This window comes from Myxine glutinosa, chromosome 6, assembly GCF_964187855.1.
Source record: "Myxine glutinosa chromosome 6, kmMyxGlut1.1, whole genome shotgun sequence".
Classification (NCBI taxonomy): domain Eukaryota; kingdom Metazoa; phylum Chordata; class Myxini; order Myxiniformes; family Myxinidae; genus Myxine; species Myxine glutinosa.
Genome location: NC_136266.1, coordinates 76587598 through 76608385, shown reverse-complemented (window position 1 = coordinate 76608385; position 20788 = coordinate 76587598). Strand labels below are relative to the sequence as shown.

Sequence of the window (20788 nt, the reverse complement as noted above, 5' to 3'; positions counted from 1 at the left end):
ACGGGGGTAACAGCAGCAATTTTGAGGGATGGTGGGACGATGCCTGTAGACAGGGAGGAGTTTATTGTTGCAATGATAAGTGGAGAGAGAGCAGGAAGGGAGGCCTTGACAAAGCTGGAGGGGATGGGGTCAAGAGTGCAGGTGGTAGTTTTCATTCCTATGAGGAGTTCAGAGAGGTCAGTAGGGGAAATTGGGGAGAATTGAGACAGGGGGTGGCAGGATAAGGGGGGGCAGGTGGTTTGAGGGGGAGTGGGTGCGGCGGTGGTCAAGCTGTTGTAGATGTTTTCAACTTTGCGTTGGAAGAATGAAAGGGAGGAGATGCAGTTGTCTACTGTGAATGACTGGGTGGTGGTGTTCAGGGGGCTGAGGAGTTTGTTTATTGTAGAGAAGAGTGCTTTTGGGTTTCCGGAGCCAGAGTGGATAATTTGAGAGTAGTAGGCGGAGCGGGCGCGGGAGAGTGCATCTTTGTAGTGTTGTAGGTGGTCCTTGTAGGCTTGGGAGTGAATTGTGAGACCTGTTTTATTGCGGAGTCTTTCAAGTTGGTGAGCACGAGTTTTCATCAGGCGGAGTTCAGGGGTAAACCAGGGAGCAGAATGGGTGAAAGAAACTGTTTTGGTTTTTATAGGCGCAAGTTGGTCAAGGCAGGAGGAGAGAGTGTGGTTTTAGTAGTCAGTGAGATCAGAAGGGTTGTGGAGGTCAACGAAGGGAGAAGTGGACATTTTTTCAGAGAGGGTGGATGAGAATGAGGTAGGTGAAAGAGCGTTTAGCTTACGGAAGTTGATAGTGCGATAATGCCTTGGTGTTGGGGTGGGGATGTTGATGGTCATAGTGATGGCTAAGTGGTCAGAGAGGGTAAGGTCGGAGCCAGAGAGATGGTGCAAGATTAATCCAGTAGAGCCAGACAAGGTCCAAAATGTGACCACGGTTATAATAATAATATAATAATAATAATTCATTTATTTTGTATAGCGCTTTTCAAGTAGCCCAAAGGTGGTTATGGGTAGGAAAGTTGACATGTTGAGTGAGGTTAAAGCAGGTGAGTAAATCAGTGAAGTCCAGTGGTTATCGTGGAGTCAGTGGAGTCCATGTGGATATTGAAATCACCAAGGAGGAGGATTGAGGGGGAGAGGGATCATAGCTGGGTCAGAAAGTAGGAGAGGTCAGACAGGAATGATGGGTGTGGTTTGGGAGGGCGGTAGACAACAGCCATGACTGACTGTGTGTGACCAGAGAGTTTAAAAGCCAGGTGTTCAAATGATGGAGCAGAGCGATGGAGATGAGGTTGGTCATGATGTCTTGTCGGTGAATAACGGCAATTCCACCACCTCGGGCCTCCGAGCGTGGTTTATTGATGTAGGAATATCCATTGGGTGTGGTGAGGTTGAGTGCGAAGTAGTCCAGAGGTTGTTGCCAGGTTTCAGTGAGACAGAGAAAGTCCAGTTTATTTTCCAGGATGTAGTCGTTGAGGATGAGGGATTTGTTGTTGAGGGACCGGGTATTGAACAGGGTGAGCTTGATGTTGTTTTGTACGGCGGGGATGAACACAGGTGATTTGGCCAGGGTTCGCAGACAGGAGGTGCGATTGTGTGCGTTGCTGTGACCAGGTGCGCTGGGACGATGAGTGGGAGTGTGCTGAGCCGACCAGAGGACAGGGATAGGGTGACCTGATTGTAAATGAACAAACTTATGACCCGAGCCACGGCGAATGTACCTGGGTCGTCGCAGGAGTCCATTGGATTTGATTGCAGAAATGCATGATGGGGTGGAGCGGGTATTAAGCAGAAGAAGCCTTGCGGCGGAGTACCGCAGAGCCATGCCAGGCAGGAGCGAAGAGACGAGCACGAGGCCAAGGCTGAGGTTGGCCACAACCCACGGGAGCGGGCCCGAGGAAACAGCGAAGGAGCCGGGCAGGTGAAGCCAGGAGCAGAGACAGGACCGAGCAGAGGGCAGACAGGAGCGAAGAGATGAGCACGAGGCCAAGGTTGAGGAGGCAAAGCGGCAAATGCAGCGGCAAACGACCGCCGCCGCTAATCAAGATCACGGCGGCAAACCGCCACCACCACCGCTGCAAACAATGGCCACAACCCACGGGAGCGGGCCCGAGGAAACAGCGAAGGAGCCGGGCAGGCGAAGCTAGGAGCAGAGCCGGGACCATGCAGAGGGCAGCCTCAATGGCCAAAAATCCGCCACGACCACCATAGAAGCAACCTAAAGACAATGGCCCAGTCGGAGAAGCGGCGAGCAAGCGACGTCAGCGTCCTGCCGGGGAAAGTACCAAATCCTACTAGATTAATAAACTACCAAATAAGGGAGTGAAGTTACAAATCCTACTAGATTAATAAACCACCAAAATCAACGAATGAAGTACCAAATCCTACTAGATTAACAAACTTCCAAATAAGCGAGTGAAGTTCCAAATCCTACTAGATTAATAAACCACCAAAATAGACAGGGAAAGTACCAAATCCTACTAGATTAATAAATCACTGAAATAGACAGGGAAAGTACCAAATCCTCCCAGATTAATAAACCACCGAAATAGATGGGGAAAGTACCAAATCCTACTGGATTAAGAAACTACCAAATAAACGAGTGAATTTCCAAATCCTACACGATTAACACACCACCAAAATCAACGAGTAAAGTACCAAATCTGACTAGATTAATAAACCACCGAAATAGACAGGGAAAGTACCAAATCCAGCTAGATTAACAAACTACCAAATAAGCGAGTGAATTTCCAAATCCTACACGATTAACACACCAACAAAATCAACGAGTAATACTTCAGTCACATTTGGCTCGGCGGCCGTAGGGTCTAAAAAATCTACGGCCACTAGCAATTATAGGGCGGCCGCAGTATTTCCACGGTCACACAATGTAGCAGTCACATATGTTTTTATTTTTCGGCTAGCCGCACGGGGTATTTAGAAATTGTGGAGACCGAAAACGTGGGGGTGCCGTACGGTCTTTGATTTGATGTCGCACGGTGACCTTAGGGCGTCCCTGCGGTGGCCATATAATTTTCAAGGCAGACGCAAGGTAGCCTCAAGGTGCCCGCAAGGCGACCGCAGGGGGGCCCTAAGGCGAACGTGCGGCCAGACGGACAGTAACGAGTGGGTATATATACCAGTTCTTTTTCATATGTATAACAGCACTTACAGTTGTCATGGCTACGGCTTGTCGAATTGCTACGGCCACCCTAGAAATGAAAAAAGTTAAACTCCGCGCTATAATTCCACGGCGATCCCTACGGCCTGTAAAAGATAGCCATACGCCCTAGGGCCACCCTGAGGCCACCTCAGAAACTCTGCGGCCGCCGCACGTTTCTGTCAATTTAGGGGGGTGGGTACGGCCGCCGTATCCCAGCCGTAGAGCAAATGTGACTGAGGAGTAAAGTACCAAATCCTACTAGATTAATAAACCACCGAAATAGACAGGGAAAGTACCAAATCCTTCTAGATTAACAAACTACCAAATAAGCGAGTGAAGTTCCAAATCCTACAGGATTAATAAACCACCAACATCAACGAGTGAAGCACCAAATCCTACTAGATTAACAAACTACCAAATAAGCGAGTGAAGTTCCAAATCCTACACGATGAACACACCACCAAAATCAACGAGTAAAGTACCAAATCCGACTAGATTAATAAACCACCGGAATAATAATAATAATAATAATGCATTTATTTTATATAGCGCTTTTCAGGAGCCCAAAGACGCTTTGACAGAGTGCAAAACATAATGCATAGCAAAACATAAAAACAATTGCAAAAAACAAGAATCAATAGGGAAATATTCAAAGCAAAAAGGAGGGAGAAGGAGAAGAGATAGTCAGGGGTTAAATACTGTGGGTTAAATGTTGAATGCAGTGTTGAACAGGTGGGTCTTGAGTGATGTTTTGACTGTGGTGAGTGAGGAGGAGTCTCTGATGGTGTAAGGTAGTGAGTTCCAGAGGGTGGGAGCAGCGATGGAGAAGGCCCTGTCCCCCCAGGATCTGAATTTGGTCCGGATGGGGGGGGGGGGGGGGGAGGTCAGGAGGTTGGTACCAGCAGAGCGGAGGTTGCGGGTGGGAGTGTGTCTGGAGAGGAGGTCAGCCAGTTAGGATGGGGCCAGGTTATGGAGGGCTTTGTAGGTCAAGAGGAGGATTTTGTACTGGATTCTCTGGGAGATGGGGAGCCAGTGAAGCTTGTAAAGGACGGGGGTGATGTGGTCACGGGTCCGGGAATGGGTGGGTAGACGGGCAGCAGAGTTCTGAATGTATTGGAGTTTATTGGTGATTGTTGAGGGTGAACCATAGAGGAGGCTATTGCAGTAGTCCAGACGGGAGGTGATGAAGGCGTGGATGAGGGTTTCTGCAGCCATGGAGGAGAGGGATGGATGGAGACGGGCGATGTTTTTCAGGTGAAAGGAGGCTGTCTTTGTGATCTGTTTAGTGTATTTGTCGAAGGAGAGGGTTTGGTCAAAGATGATGCCAAGATTCTGGATGTGAGGGGAGGTGGATACTTTGATACCGTCGATGTTGAGGGCAAAGTTATTGGTGGATTTTATGAGCGTTTTTTGGCCAATGATGATTATTTCAGATTTATCATAGTTAAGTTTGAGGAAGATAATTTGAAGCCAGGATTTTATTTCAGTGATGCAGTTTATCAGGATAGAGTGGGTGGTGGTGGAGATGGACTTGGTGGAGATGAAAAGCTGGATGTCATCGGCGAAGCAGTGGAATTGGAGACCATGATGGTGGATTAAGTGACCGAGGGGGGACAGGTAAAGGATGAAGAGGAGGGGGCCAAGAACTGAACCTTGGGGGACACCTTGGGGGAGGGGAGCAGTGGGGGATTTGCAGTTATTGATGGAGATGAACTGGCGTCTGTCAGAGAGGTATGATTTAATCCAAGAGAGGGCAGTGCCAGTAACGTTAAAGGTGGTTTCAAGTCGGGTGAGGAGGACGGTGTGATCGATGGTGTCAAAGGTGGCGCTGAGGTCGAGGAGGATGAGAATGTTGAGGTTGCCAGCGTCAGAGGAGAGGAGAAGGTCGTTGGTGATTTTGAGAAGAGCAGTTTCCGTACTGTGGTTGGAGCGGAATCCGGATTGGAATGTTTCATACAAGTTATTGGCAGAGAGGTGATGTTTGAGTTGAGCGGCTACAGCGCGTTCCAAACCTTTCGACAGAAAGGGTAGGTTGGAGATGGGTCTGAAGTTGTTTAGGGTGTCAGGGTTTAGTCCAGGTTTTTTCAGAATGGGGGTAACAGCAGCAATTTTGAGGGATGGTGGGATGATGCCTGTAGACAGGGAGGAGTTTATTGTTGCAATGATAAGTGGAGAGAGAGCAGGAAGGGAGGCCTTGACAAAGCTGGAGGGGATGGGGTCAAGAGTGCAGGTGGCAGTTTTCATTCCTATGAGGAGTTCAGAGAGGTCAGTAGGGGAGATTGGGGAGAATTGAGACAAGGGGTGGCAGGATAAGGGGGGGCAGGTGGTTTGAGGGGGAGCGGGTGCGGGGGTGGTCAAGCTTTTGTACATGTTTTCAACTTTGCGTTGGAAGAATGAAAGGAAGGAGATGCAGTTGTCTACTGTGAATGACTGGGTGGTGGTGTTCAGGGGGCTGAGGAGTTTGTTTATTGTAGAGAAGAGTGCTTTTGGGTTTCTGGAGCCAGAGTGGATAATTTGAGAGTAGTAGGCGGAGCGGGCGCGGGAGAGGGCATCTTTGTAGTGTTGTAGGTGGTCCTTGTAGGCTTGGGAGTGAATTGTGAGACCTGTTTTATTGCGAAGTCTTTCAAGTTGGCGAGCACGAGTTTTCATCAGGCGGAGTTCAGGGGTAAACCAGGGAGCAGAATGGGTGAAAGAAACTGTTTTGGTTTTTATAGGTGCAAGTTGGTCAAGGCAGGAGGAGAGAGTGTGGTTGTAGTAGTCAGTGAAATCAGAAGGGTTGTGGAGGTCAACGAAGGGAGAAGTGGACATTTTTTCAGAGAGGGTGGATGAGAATGAGATAGGTGAAAGAGCGTTTAGCTTACGGAAGTTGATAGTGCAATAATGCCTTGGTGTTGGGGCGGGGATGTTGATGGTCATAGTGATGGCTAAGTGGTCAGAGAGGGTGAGGTCGGAGCCAGAGAGATGGTGCAAGATTAATCCAGTAGAGCAGACAAGGTCCAAAATGTGACCACGGTTATGGGTAGGAAAGTTGACATGTTGAGTGAGGTTAAAGCAGGTGAGTAAATCAGTGAAGTCAGTGGTTATCGTGGAGTCAGTGGAGTCCATGTGGATATTGAAATCACCAAGGAGGAGGATTGGGGGGGAGAGGGAACATAGCTGGGTCAGAAAGTAGGAGAAGTCAGACAGGAATGATGGGTGTGGTTTGGGAGGGCGGTAGACAACAGCCATGAATGACTGTGTGTGACCAGAGAGTTTACAAGCCAGGTGTTCAAATGATGGAGCAGATGCGATGGAGATGAGGCTGGTCCTGATGTCTTGTCGGTGAATAACGCCAATTCCACCACCTCGGCCCTCCGAATGTGGTTTATTGATGTAGCAATATCCATTGGGTGTGGTGAGGTTGAGTGCGAAGTAGTCCAGAGGTTGTTGCCAGGTTTCAGTGAGACAGAGAAAGTCCAGTTTATTTTCCAGGATGTAGTCGTTGAGGATGAGGGATTTGTTGTTGAGGGACCGGGTATTGAACAGGGTGAGCCTGATGTTGTTTTGTACGGCGGGGATTAACACAGGTGATTTGGCCAGGGTTCGCAGACAGGAGGTGCGATTGTGTGCGTTGCTGTGACCAGGTGCGCTGGGACGATGAGTGGGAGTGCGCTGAGCCGACCAGAGGACGGGGATGGAGTGACCTGATTGTAAATGAACAAACTTACGACCGGAGCCACGGCGAATGTGCCTGGGTCGTCGCAGGAGTCCATTGGATTTGATTGCAGAGATGCATGATGGGGTGGAGCGGGTGTTAAGCAGAAGAAGCCTTGCGGCGGAGTACCGCAGAGCCATGCCAGGCAGGAGTGAAGAGACGAGCACGAGGCCAAGGTTGAGGTTGGCCACAACCCACGGGAGCAGGCCCGAGGAAACAGCGAAGGAGCCGGGCAGGTGAAGGCAGGAGCAGAGCCGGGACCGGGCAGAGGGCAGACAGGAGCGAAGAGACGAGCACGAGGCCAAGGTTGAGGAGGCAAAGTGGCAAATGCAGCGGCAAATGACCGCCGCCGCTAATCAAGATCACGGCGGCAAACCGCCACCACCACCGCTGCAAACAATGGCCACAACCCACGGGAGTGGGCCCGAGGAAACAGCGAAGGAGCCGGGCAGGCGAAGCTAGGAGCAGAGCCGGGACCATGCAGAGGGCAGACTCAATGGCCAAAAAGCCGCCACGACCACCAGAGAAGCAAGCTAAAGACAATGGCCCAGTCGGAGAAGCGGCGAGCAAGCGACGCCAGCGTCCTGATGGGGAAAGTACCAAATCCTACTCGATTAATAAACTACCAAATAAGGGAGTGAAGTTCGAAATCCTACTAGATTAATAAACCACCAAAATCAACGAATGAGGTACCAAATCCGACTAGATTAATAAACCACCAAAATCAACGAGTAAAGTACCAAATCCTACTAGATTAACAAACTTCCAAATAAGCGAGTGAAGTTCCAAATCCTACTAGATTAATAAACCACCAAAATAGACAGGGAAAGTACCAAATCCTACTAGATTAATAAATCACCGAAATAGACAGGCAAAGTACCAAATCCTCCCAGATTAATAAACCACCAAAATAGACAGGGAAAGTACCAAATCCTACTAGATTAATAAACCACCAAAATAGACAGGGAAAGTACCAAATCCAGCTAGATTAACAAACTACCAAATAAGCGAGTGAATTTCCAAATCCTACACGATTAACACACCATCAAAATCAACGAGTAAAGTACCAAATTCTACTGGATTAACAAACTACCAAATAAGCGAGTGAAATTCCAAATCCTTCTAGATTAATAAACCACCAAAATCAACGAGTAAAGTACCAAATCCTACTAGATTAATAAACCACCAAAATCAACGAGTAAAGTACCAAATCCTACTAGATTAATAAACCACCAAAATCAACGAGTAAAGTACCAAATCCTACTAGATTAATAACCCACGAAATAGACGGGGAAAGTACCAAATCCTACTAGATTAATAAACCCACGAAATAGACAGGGAAAGTACCAAATCCTACTCGATTAATAAACCCACAAAATAGACGGGGAAAGTACCAAATCCTACTGGATTAACAAACTACCAAATAAGCGAGTGAAGTTCCAAATCCTACACGATTAACACACCACCAAAATCAACGAGTAAAGTACCAAATTCGACTAGATTAATAAACCACCGAAATAGACAGGGAAAGTACCAAATTTTACTGGATTAACAAACTACCAAATAGGCGAGTAAAGTACCAAATCCGACTAGATTAATAAACTACCAAATAAGCGAGTGAAGTCCAAATCCTACTAGATTCGCCATTATATGTTAATGTGATTACTGTTGGTGACGTAGGCATATGCATCGTCGCTATTTGCGCATGCGCGTCCCGGCGGTTGCGGTGTTTTGTTCATCCTGGTGTACTGTTGCCTCATGTGTCGTCACTCGACAAAGTGTGGTGACTAAATGCTGATGTTATAACAAAGCCTGAACGTGTTTTGGTTGGGCATTCGCTCTGAAGGAAGGAGAGGCATTTACCATTTACTGGCGTGGTGGCAGCGTTTATCACCATTTGTTTACCAACATTTACAATGTGGAGGCGCACCATTTACCTGGCTACTCAATCAACTGTTCACCTGATGACCACCTGAAAGAACGTTCTTGTGTGCCGGACAAATTGTGTCCACCGTGTCCGGCAACTGCTCGGCCCCCACAACATTTCTTTAGTAAATGCGAGTTTCTTTCCGAGCCTGACCATCGCTGTATTCCTGACCATCGCTGTATGCCTGACCATCGCTGTATGGTATGGTCATTGGTGGATGTTAAATATCTCAAGGTGTCTTTCACGAAGTGTAAGAGAGTTGTCACCAAAATCCTGAACAAACAAATTACTGTGTAAACTGCAAGGAGCAAGTGGTCTCGTCTTCTTGGACATCCCTTGGCACCAGGTTACATACACAGATTACTATCTGAGAGTGTGGTTGTTGTCTGGTTCAGCAGCTCCTCCCCTCTAAATAAATTTAGAATCCCATGTTGTTCACATGTCATGTATGAACAGCCATCTTGCAAGGGCATCCCTGCAGATTCGTATCATCAAATAATTTACCAGATAAATATCGATTTCCTTGACAGACGACCATCACCATAATGTACAGCCAATCATTTGTGAATTTGATCAGGGTTTATATTTTCATTCACCAGATATATCATAATTAACTACTGTCCCAAAATATTTGTGACCTCATTTGCTGCCATATTGATTTTCAACACATGCACTAAACCAATACACAAATTAATGGGTACAGGAATGGTTACCAACGCTAGACAAAGGATTTCCCTCAAAGATGAGTGTTTTTTCAATAAAATAGTTTTAAATAAAATACACGTTTTAAAGGCTGTAGAAAAAGAAAAGTTTTTTTTTACCGCTGTTGACGCATCATCTTTTACACCACCCTACGAAACACGTCAAATTAGTTATTCATGCCCTTTAGTTTATGTCCTTTATGACATCCCTAAAAACAGTAGGTTTCCTGTTTGGAATGATTATATATTTTGTTTCACTGCCAGACAGGCAGACAAGACTAAAACAATTACCTTAGTACTCTGTGTGCATGTTCGCTCGGGACAAGATTCCGTACAATTTGCAAAATTCAAAGCCCCGCCTCTGGAACAAAATTCAAATATGGAAAGGTGTGTTTCTTTCTAAATCATGTCCAATAAATTGAATCAAGACATCTCAAGGATGATCAAAGGAAATTGGATGCACCTGAGCTCAATTTGGAGTGTTATAAGTTGGTGTTATCTTCAAATGTGGGTTTCAGAAGGTGGAACGGAGCCCTTCCAGGTCTTAAAGTATCCATCTCCATTTGTATGTGTGTGTACGTATATGCACACATGCGTGTGCTCGTGCATGTGTGCATGTCTGCGTGTGTACGTTTGTGTGTGTGTGTGTGTATGTGTGTGCGCTTGTGTACACAAAATATGTGCAATATGTCACGCACAAGATGAGTATACACAACATACCACTGTACAACATGTCATGCATAACATGTGTGAATGCAATACGACATGCGCACAATATGTATATGTGTGTATAATGCATAAAAATATTATGTGTGCATTCAATGCACAGCATATGATGACATGCAAAACAAAAAATAAACAAAACATGCCAAAGCAAAACCAAAAGCAAAACCAAGAGCAAAACCAAAGCCAAACATGTGTTTAAACCATAATCGTGCATGTGTACATGCAAAGAATGACGTGTGTGTGTGTGTGTGTGTGTGTGTTTGTGTGTATGTGTGTGTCACCGCCTCCTGTCCTCATCTTTCTCAAGCCGCCCTTCCACTCGTGTCTGCCAAAGCTCAGGCACCACTCCCACTTGGGTCCGCAAAATCTTGGGCCCCTCTCCTAATCGGGTCCGTCAAATCTCAGGCCTCCTTCCACTCGGGTCTGCCAAATCTCAGGTCCCCCTTTCCATTCGGATCTGCGAAATCTCAGTCCCCCTTCTACTCGGGTCTGCCAAATCTCAGGGCCCCCCTTCCACTCGGGTCTGCCAAATATGAGGCCCCCCTTCCACATTGATCTGCCAGATTTCAAGCCCCCCTCCCTGTGTGCGCATGCGTGTCCTTCTAGACGGGTTTGTGTCAGTAAAATCCATCAAGCCGTGGGCGCATCTACCTCCCCCATTCCCCCAACCAATGCCGCCCACTAAGCTGTTGTATTCGGCACGTTACTGGATCTCACGTAGCTTGGTTCCTTGCATGCATTACATGGCATAAAGGGAGTTGTCAAATCCTGGGTTTCACTCTCAGTATGATGAGGTTGGAGAAAGCCACCATGCTGCTAGGCCAGGCCCTGTCCCGGTTGATCCATGCGACTGCAGGCGGCAGTTGCATAGCCCTCTGCCCCAACAAAGCTGCCGTGCTCTCCGAAGCCATCATATATGGCATGAATCTTCAATCTCATCTCGTTCTCTCACATCCTCAGTAGACAGAGCTCTACAGGAGGCTCAAAGCCTAGGCCTTCCCACCAAGCAGCATGGGGCCCACAAGTTCCACCAAGCTCAAGAGACAAGACACCAAAACGCACGTCAAATGGCGCGACACCGACCACCATCTCGTCCCATTATAGGTGCCGGTCTCAGGTCAGTCTTTACTGGCTTAGAAATTGATTTATTCGACACAGCTCCTGGTCCTCTATGTCCCAGGTGAGAGGGAGGCGGCACAATGGCCAAGTCATGCCACCTCCTTCGCTGTCTTGTCGTGTGTGTGTCTGTTTGTGTGTGTGTTTGTTTCATCAGTGATTGAAGTGCAGTGCTCGTGATGAATATGAAGTGTACGTATGATGTTGTAACTTTTATGTAAGAACATTGTGTACACTAAAAGCGATAATGAATGAAGGCATGTCGTCTTGCAGGCAAACATGACCGGAAATGTCTTGTTTTTTCTTTTTTCTCTTTTTGTTTTGACGTCAAAGAAGTTCTTCCCCTCTTGCCTTTCTACAGGTGTCCCCGGACTTAACGTCCTTCAACGGACGGTTCACATTGATGCATCATGCTGTATGCAAAACACCAGGTTGCCAATTTACAGCTGGGTCGAAATTGGAACCCAGGCCAGACAGTTCTTATGGAAGTAGCGTACCTCTTATATTTTCAGACTTTCTTTTCATAACAAGGAAAAAGCCAAAGATGTTAGCACCATTCGATGTTTAGAAAATATTTCAACACATTGGAGACAATGACTGTAGTTATAATTCACTACATTGTTTTCTCAAAGCAACATAATCAAAATGAAATTGATGCATTTACTTGAAGTAGAAGAAAATAATGAGGGAGACGATAAGAGACACAATGGAGATGCTGTGTCCAATGACTGCCATGTAATACTGGTTGAGGGTGGCCTGTGTGGACACAAACTTTGTATCAGAAGCGAAAACAACCAGCAGAGAACGAGACAGGCAGGATGCAAAAAACAGACAAATACAAGAAGGTTATTATAACTTCCATTCGGTCATATAGGTTATAGATGGATTGGTCAGGTGGAAATCTGAGTTTGTAATACTTGGATAATATCATTCCTTGTAAATAATACAACATTTCGACTTGGAGATCCCTCCATACTTGAGATGTCATCTTATATTTCCACTTGTGAGGTCAGATTCCACAACCTGTCTCCCGGTTTTGCACAACCTGTGCTGTTTCGAAGAGCAAATCATCCTTTTTGTCTGATTGAAGTTTTAAACATCTATAATATTCCTACAAAAGTACAGATTCTTAAATTTCTTGAAATGGGGTTTCCATCTGAAGGTGTTAACGTCTGGACCTTTAGTTCAAAGCACCTATGGAATGTCACGTTCCCATGGAATGTTTAATAGTGAGCTCACCTCTATGCGGCTGTTGGTGTAGGCGTTACAAAGGGTGTAGTTAGACCAGGTGCGGTTGCTCAGTGGATGGCGAAACCATTGTCCGTTGTCATCGCAAATCTTTGTCACTTTCTCTGCATACAGCAAATTCGGTGCGTCCCGTTGTGACGTAATACATCACCAGGGCTAGAGTCTGCTTTGTTAAAGTTTTCGATATTACCATGCTTTGTGAAATGTCAAGATAGGGAGAAAACCACAAATGGAAATTGAAATGAAGCTGCTCAAATTAGGCCTCTGTTTGAGGTTATAGATGGATTGATCAAGGGACAATCTGAGTTTGTAATACTTGGATAATATCATTCCTTGTAAATAATACAACATTTTCACTTGGAGATCCCTCTATACTTGAGATGTCATCTTATATTTCCACTTAGCACTGGGTTGCTTTGGGAACTTGATTTTTATTTATTAATTTACATTTTATTTTATTTATTTTATTTATTTTATTTATTTTATTTATTTCATTTATTTCATTTATTTCTTAAACCAGATTAAGACATGTTCAGATTCAATCAACATCAGCCATTTGACCACTACATCCTGATAATTTTGGAGCAAGGACAAGAAGCCGACTACGCCGAAGTACCGTTAACGTCCACCAACCATAACGCTAGCAGACATTATACTCGGCTTCACGTCCATCTTTGGGACGTTGCAACACCCTTCATGCGAAGCACCAACCCGACAGTTTAGAGTCGAGTAGAGACCCAAACCCAGACTGGACAACTCATCTAAAAGCAGATCAAATGTAAGGGCAATACGTCTGCGCAAGGTATGAAAGGGCCCATAATTGTGTGAGCTGTTTGACAAGGTAAACACCATGCCTTGATATTTTATACATTGATCTATAAGGTCCATGGACGAACTTGCATGTAGACTACAAGAAGGACAAGGAGATTATATGTCGTATATATGAAGAATGAACACAGATTCAAACCTGAGATCCTAGCGTCATGAGTTTGGTACTTAGATGGGAACACAAACAGGACTGCCCAGGTTCCTTGAGTTTGTATGATTAACTCTGGAACTCTTTACCTTCCCATGTATTGCCAAACACTTACGACCTTCCCCTTTTCAAAAAGCAGATTTTTTTCTTCCTTAAAAACTCTTAGGTTATTCTCTCTTTCTTCACTTTTCTATCAATGCAGCTGATTTATTTAAGGCCTGGCCCCGATGAGGACTATATAGTCAATGCCTGGAGCCTTCAGCATTAAAAAAAAACTTCAGGGACAGGAGAGCTTGAAATGCAGCTCCAAATCCCTCCAAAGATCCACCTAACCTTCTCGTAAATTATTTTAAAAATAATTTGGGGCAATTGTCATCTTTCATTCTTGTTTGAAGGTTTATTTTGATGACTCAGAGGATGTTGTACGGTTGTGAGAATCTTGGGAATGTTTTAAAAATAAACCAATCACGACCTTTACATCCTGTGAAGTATCTAAAAGTAGATTTGAGAAGGATGCAGGATGCTGCTGAACACTTCTGATGTAAATTATCAACATGGATGAATTTCCAATGGATCGGAGACTCGAACCGTGACCCTCACATCGGCCATAAAGGCTCTTCATCCACCCTTTATACTTCCCTATACGTCTCAAACACCATGTAAGGATATTTTGTTCCAGCGACATCGATGAGGAACCAAGTGAATGGCGTACCTGAAATGTCAAAATCCATGAAATAGTTGGGACAAAACTGAAAAGCCACAGAACCAGCCGAGATGTCTTCCCAACACAACCAGCCATCCCACGTACGTGGACAATGCAGACCTAGAGACAGGAAATTTGGAAATCACACAACTGGTACACACAGATGAAACACTCAATAATGGCTTCTAAATTTGAGATATCAAACAAAATCAACTACAACGGTTTTTACAGTCAACCAGGCACAACCATAGTGGGTGAGCAGGGACAAGAAGGCGACGTTGGACAGATGTACCATCCGTTGTGTATGCTGGTTCGTGGAGGAGTTTTATGTAACATTGATACTGATTTGTCAAGGTGTTCATGGTAGTGGAGACATCATTGGCAGATTGGGTCGATGGAGGAACTTGAGTGGAATCTCCCGTTAAGGAACGCGCCACCTTGAGAAAGGTAGCGCATGAAGGTGTTGCAAATTAATGGATTACAAAAGGTGAAACAAACAAACCAATATATAATTCACTAGTATTATAAAATGGAAACTCAAAATATCTAAACAACTTTACTGTAAATTAATTTGATTTATGTACATTGAAGTTTGATGCAATTATTGTTATACATGATGAGATAGATTGCTCTCACACTTGATCTCACAATGTAACATTACATAGGTCATACCTTTGCTATGACACAGTGGAGAATAAGCCTGAGAATCGTAGTTTCAGGCATTTCAGAAATCTGCGACAATCACACAAAGTAAATTACACAATGAAAAACTCGGAAAATTACCTGCAATTAACACACATAATGTGGCAATTCTTTGGGAGTTCGTTTCGTAACATAGAAGAGAGATGAAATGATGGATTAAATAATTTGGTAAGGTATGATGTGTATTCATTTCCTTGCCAAACAGCTCACACAATTGGGGATCCTTTCATACTTTGCCCAGACGTAGTGCCCTTACCTTTGATCTGCTTACCTATGAGTTGTCTAGTCTGGGTTTGAGTCTCGTCTCCCACCCTAAAATGTCGGATTGGTGCTTCGAATGAAGGGTGTTGCATCATCCCATAGATGGACGTGAGCCGAGAATCATGTCTGCTGGCGTTATAGTTTGTGGTTATATGATGTTCTTCATGTCCCTGCTCCAAAGTTATCAGGATGTAGTGGTTAAATGGCTGATGTTGATTGAAACTGAATATGTCTTAATGTGGGTTAAGGGATAAAAAGCAAGCTCCCAAAGCAACTCAAGAGCGAAGTAAGTGGAAATATAAAATAACATCTCAAGTACTGCGGATCTCCAAGTCCAAATGTTGTATTAGATAAAAGGAATTGTTTTATGTAAGCATTACAAACTCAGATTTCCCTTTGACTGATTCAACTATAACCACAAACAAAGTTCTAATTTGACCATCTTCATAAATACTAATTGAATCTAATAACTTAACGAGGCAGCAAAGGTACAGATCGAGGAAGGCACAAACCTCCCAATCAGCAGAGCATAGGAGATGTATGTGTTCGTGTGGCAGAGGACATTTGATGCGAACAGGTCATGCAGCAAGTGTTGAGATGGGACTCGATATATGCTTCGCTGTCTTGTCAAGTTAGGGGGTTTGATTTGTATTTATTAACCAGCTTAGTGTTCTCACAAATAAACAATTTGGCAGTACGTTGTCCTGACGAGCCCTTAATAAGGGCAAAATCTGGATCGGCGGTCCTGCTTTCATTTATTTATGACCTTGAAGACAAAATCTCACTCTTCAAAGGCTTGAGTGCCACACAAATGTCATTCTCGTTTGGAGCTGATGTGTCACCATAATGTATGTGCATGACGTCATTGTCATATCATGTCACATCTATGGTCAATGTGCTTCTTTTGTTATATACAGTACATATATATATATATATATATATATGTATATATATATATATATATATATATATATATATATATATATATATATATATATATATATTGTTATGTGGAAGGGGGTAGATCAATCGCTAGACCATGGTAAGTATAGTATGGTCTGTGTGTTTCGAGTAGTGGTTAGATTTACATATAACAGGGACCTGTCAGGTTAAGTTGTTGTTACACGTGATGCTGAGGCGGCAGCGGATGTAATTTACAGACAGGTTAGAACTTAATATGTGGGCACTGGGCATGAATACCTCGTGGTAGGTGGGACTAGTAGGCCTGCATTTCCCATGAGAGAGGCACACATCTATATGGCAAGTGTGTGTCAGCCATGGCGGCGTAATGTCCTCTGGAGACGGAAGTGCCATTCTGGAATTCTTTTTTTATAGGTGAGACCCCCATGGGAGGGACAGCCAGAGAGCTGGGGATGCCACCCAGGGGAAGGAGAACGAGAGAGACCACGCTCATGGAAGAGGGATCAGGAGACACCTGACGAAGAAGAAGGCCCTCGTTGTTCAGACCGGGGAACACAAAAGCCTTGTGTGGAAGGACAGGCAAAACTGTTTGGAATAGAACAAGTGTGGCTTTGCCTTGGATTGACTCAAACTGCGTTCACTTTGTGTTGGTGGAGCATGGAGGAAGAGGACCAAGGGCACCCTAAGAGGCTTTGCTTAAAAGACAAAGCGGTTAAAGCGGTTAAAGCCTGGGGGAGGAGGTGGATCATCGCTGGCGCTCCACACCAAACACAATCTTCTTCATGCTCGGTTTGGTTCTTGGTTGCTATTCATCTCGTACGTGGATCCCAAAGCCATCTATTTTGAGTCCGGCATTGACCCTGTGTTGATCAGATAAGGGAAGTCTCACCGAGAATTGTTTTGTTGTACAAGTGTGACCTGTGGTGCCTCGTGGGTTAGGAATAGTTTTATTTCCAATTATTGTACATAAGTTTGAATATTCCATTTACCTATTTTTGTCCATTTGACTCGCTTGCTTCATTCCATTTTTGTTTATATATGATATAAGGAGGGGTAAGATAAAAGAAGCGAATCTCTATAGACCAATGCACAGCAGGTTGAAGTTAGTCCATCATGGTCAGGGAATAGGTCAGCCACTGAACCCTCCCAGGTTGACATACAGAAGACCCCCGATTCCACCTTTACTGGTGAGGTTGGTTTTCAAATGACTTGCACCACTTGAAAACGAGTGTGACAGCTCCGTGCCGTTGCCTCCTCCTCCTCCTCATCTCTTTCGTTCCTTCTGCTCTTGTTTTCAAACTGCCAATGCCATTTTATATCTTGTGCTGTTGTTATTGGTGTTGTTGTTGCTGCTGTTGTTGTTGCTGCTATTGTGACTTAACAGGAAGTTTAACAACCAATATGATGCTCACCAAATCACAATTAAATGTAAATACTGGTCCGTAACATTATATATATATATATATATATATATATATATATATATATATATATATATATATATATATATATATATATATACTGTTGTGGGAGTGACTCTTCGTGGGTAAAACTGCTTCGTATGGTACAGTTAAATTATCTCCTTAATATTTGTTTAGAATAAGCATAACGTAATGAATTTTGAGGTTAGATATGCATTGCTATAACTTTCTATCTATCTGTTCGTCTCTCTGTCATCTTTGAGAACTTGCTCAGGGCTGTGGACTCTGCAGCACTTCACAAATCTAGGCTTTATGGGAATGTGACCAGACAGAAGCCACTCCTGAAAAGACTGAAAAGGCACACCTGGAGTTTGCAAAAAGGCACGTGAAAGACTCTGAGAGCATGAGACAAAAGATTATGTGGTCTGATGAGACGAAAATTGAACTCTTTGGCCCAAATGCAAAGTAAAGCTGACACCAATAGTTACAATATCAGAACAGTGAGGGTTCGATATCTCACACTTGACTTTTTTTTTTTTTTTTGTATACAAGATCGAGGCTCGTGAAAGAGCAAACATTAATCACACAAAAAGACAAACCGACACACAGAACACAAAAAACAAGGGGAGCGGCAGACAAGATGGGGAGAGAGGGGGGAGGACACAAAAGAGAGGGGGAAGAAGGGGAAGGACACAAACACAACATTTGAGAGCAGGGACATCGGGAGGACTTGGGGGGAGGTGGGAGAGGATTAAAACATATGAACACTGCAAGGACTCTGGGGTGAATTACCGGGGGTAGAAAAGATCAAGGTTTTCGATGGGGGAAGATAAGAGATGGTGGTGAACAGCTGTTTTAAAGACCTGGAGGGAGGAGTGGGATTGAAGGGAGTGGGGGAGTTTGTTCCAGAGGCGGGAGAAAAGGGGAATGAAAGAGTGAAGGTGAGCAAAGAGCCTAGACTTTGGCAGTTTAACCATAAGAGGGTTGCAGGCAGATCTTGTGCGACCTGAAGAAATATTGGGGGGACAGAGCACAGAGAGAGCTGGGGGAGCAAGGCCGGAGAGGAGTCGGTAGAAGACAGAAAGACCACCAACCTGCCTGCGGCGAGTGAGTGAAAGGCCCTCGGCGTTGACTACATCGCAGGAGATTCCAATGATTCTGAAAGCTTTGGCCTCAACAGCGTGAAGCCGAGCAAGGTGTGAGGCAGGAGCACCAGCCCAGAGGGGGGGAACAGTATTCCATTGAGCTGCGGATGAAAGCCTTGTATGTGGTGAGGAGCTCAGGTGTGCCAAGGAAGGACTGCGCACGACGGAGGATGCCCATTCGGCGACTGGCTTTGGAGGCCAGCTTGGAAATGTGGTTTTCCCAAGAAAGGGACTTAAATTGTTACAGCGACGGATCCATTCCAGTTACCCGGTTTGGGTCCCATGTGTCATGTCAAAACGGCCGCTACCACAAGCTATGTGTATAAATAAATAATTATATATATATATACAGTCACATGAAAAAGTAAGTACACCCCATGTAAAGTTTTGACTTTTTCAACATATTTCAACATCCAGATATTTGATCTCAATTTCAACAATATTGAGAGATGAAGGTGATATAATATAACAAATATCATGAAACATTTACATTTTGTAGTCCATTGTATAATTTAAATAAACATAAATGCAAATTTCGCATGTGGAAAAAGTAAGTACACCCTTGGCTCTAATAGGTAGTATTGCCCCCTTTGGCAGAAACAACCTCAAGTAGGCGTTTCTTATAACTGTGTACCAGGCTCTGACATCAACTGGGAGAAAATTTTGCCATTCCTCCATGCAGAATTCTTTCAGCTGTGCGATGTTTGAGGGGTTTCTTGCATGCACAGCTCGTTTCAAATCCCCCTACAACATCTCGATGGGATTTAGATCCGGGCTTTGACTTGGCCATTCCAGAATCCTCCATTTCTTTCTTTTCAGCCATTCTTTGGTGGATTTACTGGTATGTTTAGGGCGATTGTCATGTTGCAAGGTCCACCCTCGGTTGAGCTTCAACTTTCCGACAGATGGCCTCACATTATCCTCAAGCACCCTCTGGTACAATGAAGAATTCATAGTGGATTATATGATGGTGAACTGCCCAGGCCCTGATGCAGCAAAGCTGCCCCAAACCATAATATTTCCACCACCATGATTTACAGTTGGTATCAGGTTCTTGTAGTCAAATGCTGTCTTTGGTTTTCGCCAAACATGTCTTCTGGTACTGTTGCTAAATAGCTCTACCTTTGACTCATCTGTCCAGAGCACTTTGTTCAAAAGTGCTGGTCTTTGCCTCGGTGTTCATTGGCAAACTTTAGTCTTGCCCTGATGTTCTTTCTGGACAGCAAAAGTTTCCTCCTGGCACACCTCCCATGTAGATCAAATTTGTGCAGCCGCTTTGTAATGGTAGACTCGGGCACTTTGACATCAACAGTGGCAAGAGCTACCTGTAGGTCCCGTGATGACATTCTGGGGTTCTTCGAGACTTCTTTCAGCATCTTGCGGTCTGCTCTTGGGCTGAACTTGCTGGGGCGGCCTGGCCTGAACAAGTTGGCAGTTGTTTGGAATCTTCTCCACTTGATTATGATCTCCCGGAGAGTCGAATGATTGATTTCAAATTGTTTGGAGATCTTTTTAAATCCCTTCCCAGACTCGTAGGCATCTATAACCTTCTTTCTGAAGGCCTCAGAGAGCTCTTTTGATCTAGGCAAGGTGACGCCGCACACTTCAACAACAAAGAGCAAACCAAACTAAATGTCTGAGGTTTAAATAAGACAGGTTCCTCCAAGATCCTCTCCAACGATGTTCTAATCATTTGCACCTGAGCTGGTGCACCTGATTCTAATTTTAGGTATTTGAAGTAGTGATGAATGTAGGGGTGTACTTACTTTTTCCACATGCGAAATTTGCATTTATGTTTATTTAAATTATACAATGGACTCCAAAATGTAAATGTTTCATGATATTTGTTATATTATGTCACCTTTATCTGTCAATATTGTTGAAATGAATATCAAATAGCTGTATGTTGAAATATGTTGAAAAAGTCAAAACTTTACATGGGGTGTACTTACTTTTTCACGTGACTGTATAGTATATATCTTTTAAATCCGTAGATGGTTATTGGGCCTTTCAGAATATGTTCCACAACTCTTATTCTATTGTTATTGATACGTTTGTAAATTACAGTGTGGGAAATGTAGGGCAGAAGATGAG

At 44.5% G+C, this 20788-nt stretch overlaps 1 protein-coding gene across 2 annotated transcripts in view; it reads right to left on the bottom strand.

The window, feature by feature from the left end:
- LOC137429990 (calcitonin gene-related peptide type 1 receptor) overlaps positions 1-20788 on the bottom strand; it is a 64648-nt gene that overhangs the window by 41508 nt on the left and 2352 nt on the right. For both annotated transcript variants that reach the window (XM_078780027.1, XM_068120424.2), the window contains exons 2-6: positions 14917-14976; positions 14537-14681; positions 14254-14364; positions 12557-12669; positions 11982-12073 (exon numbers count right to left, since the gene is read on the bottom strand). In XM_078780027.1, the coding sequence (XP_078636153.1) occupies positions 11982-12073; positions 12557-12669; positions 14254-14364; positions 14537-14681; positions 14917-14967 (512 nt within the window). In that variant the 5' untranslated portion in view covers positions 14968-14976. The remainder of the gene's footprint in view (positions 1-11981; positions 12074-12556; positions 12670-14253; positions 14365-14536; positions 14682-14916; positions 14977-20788) is intronic.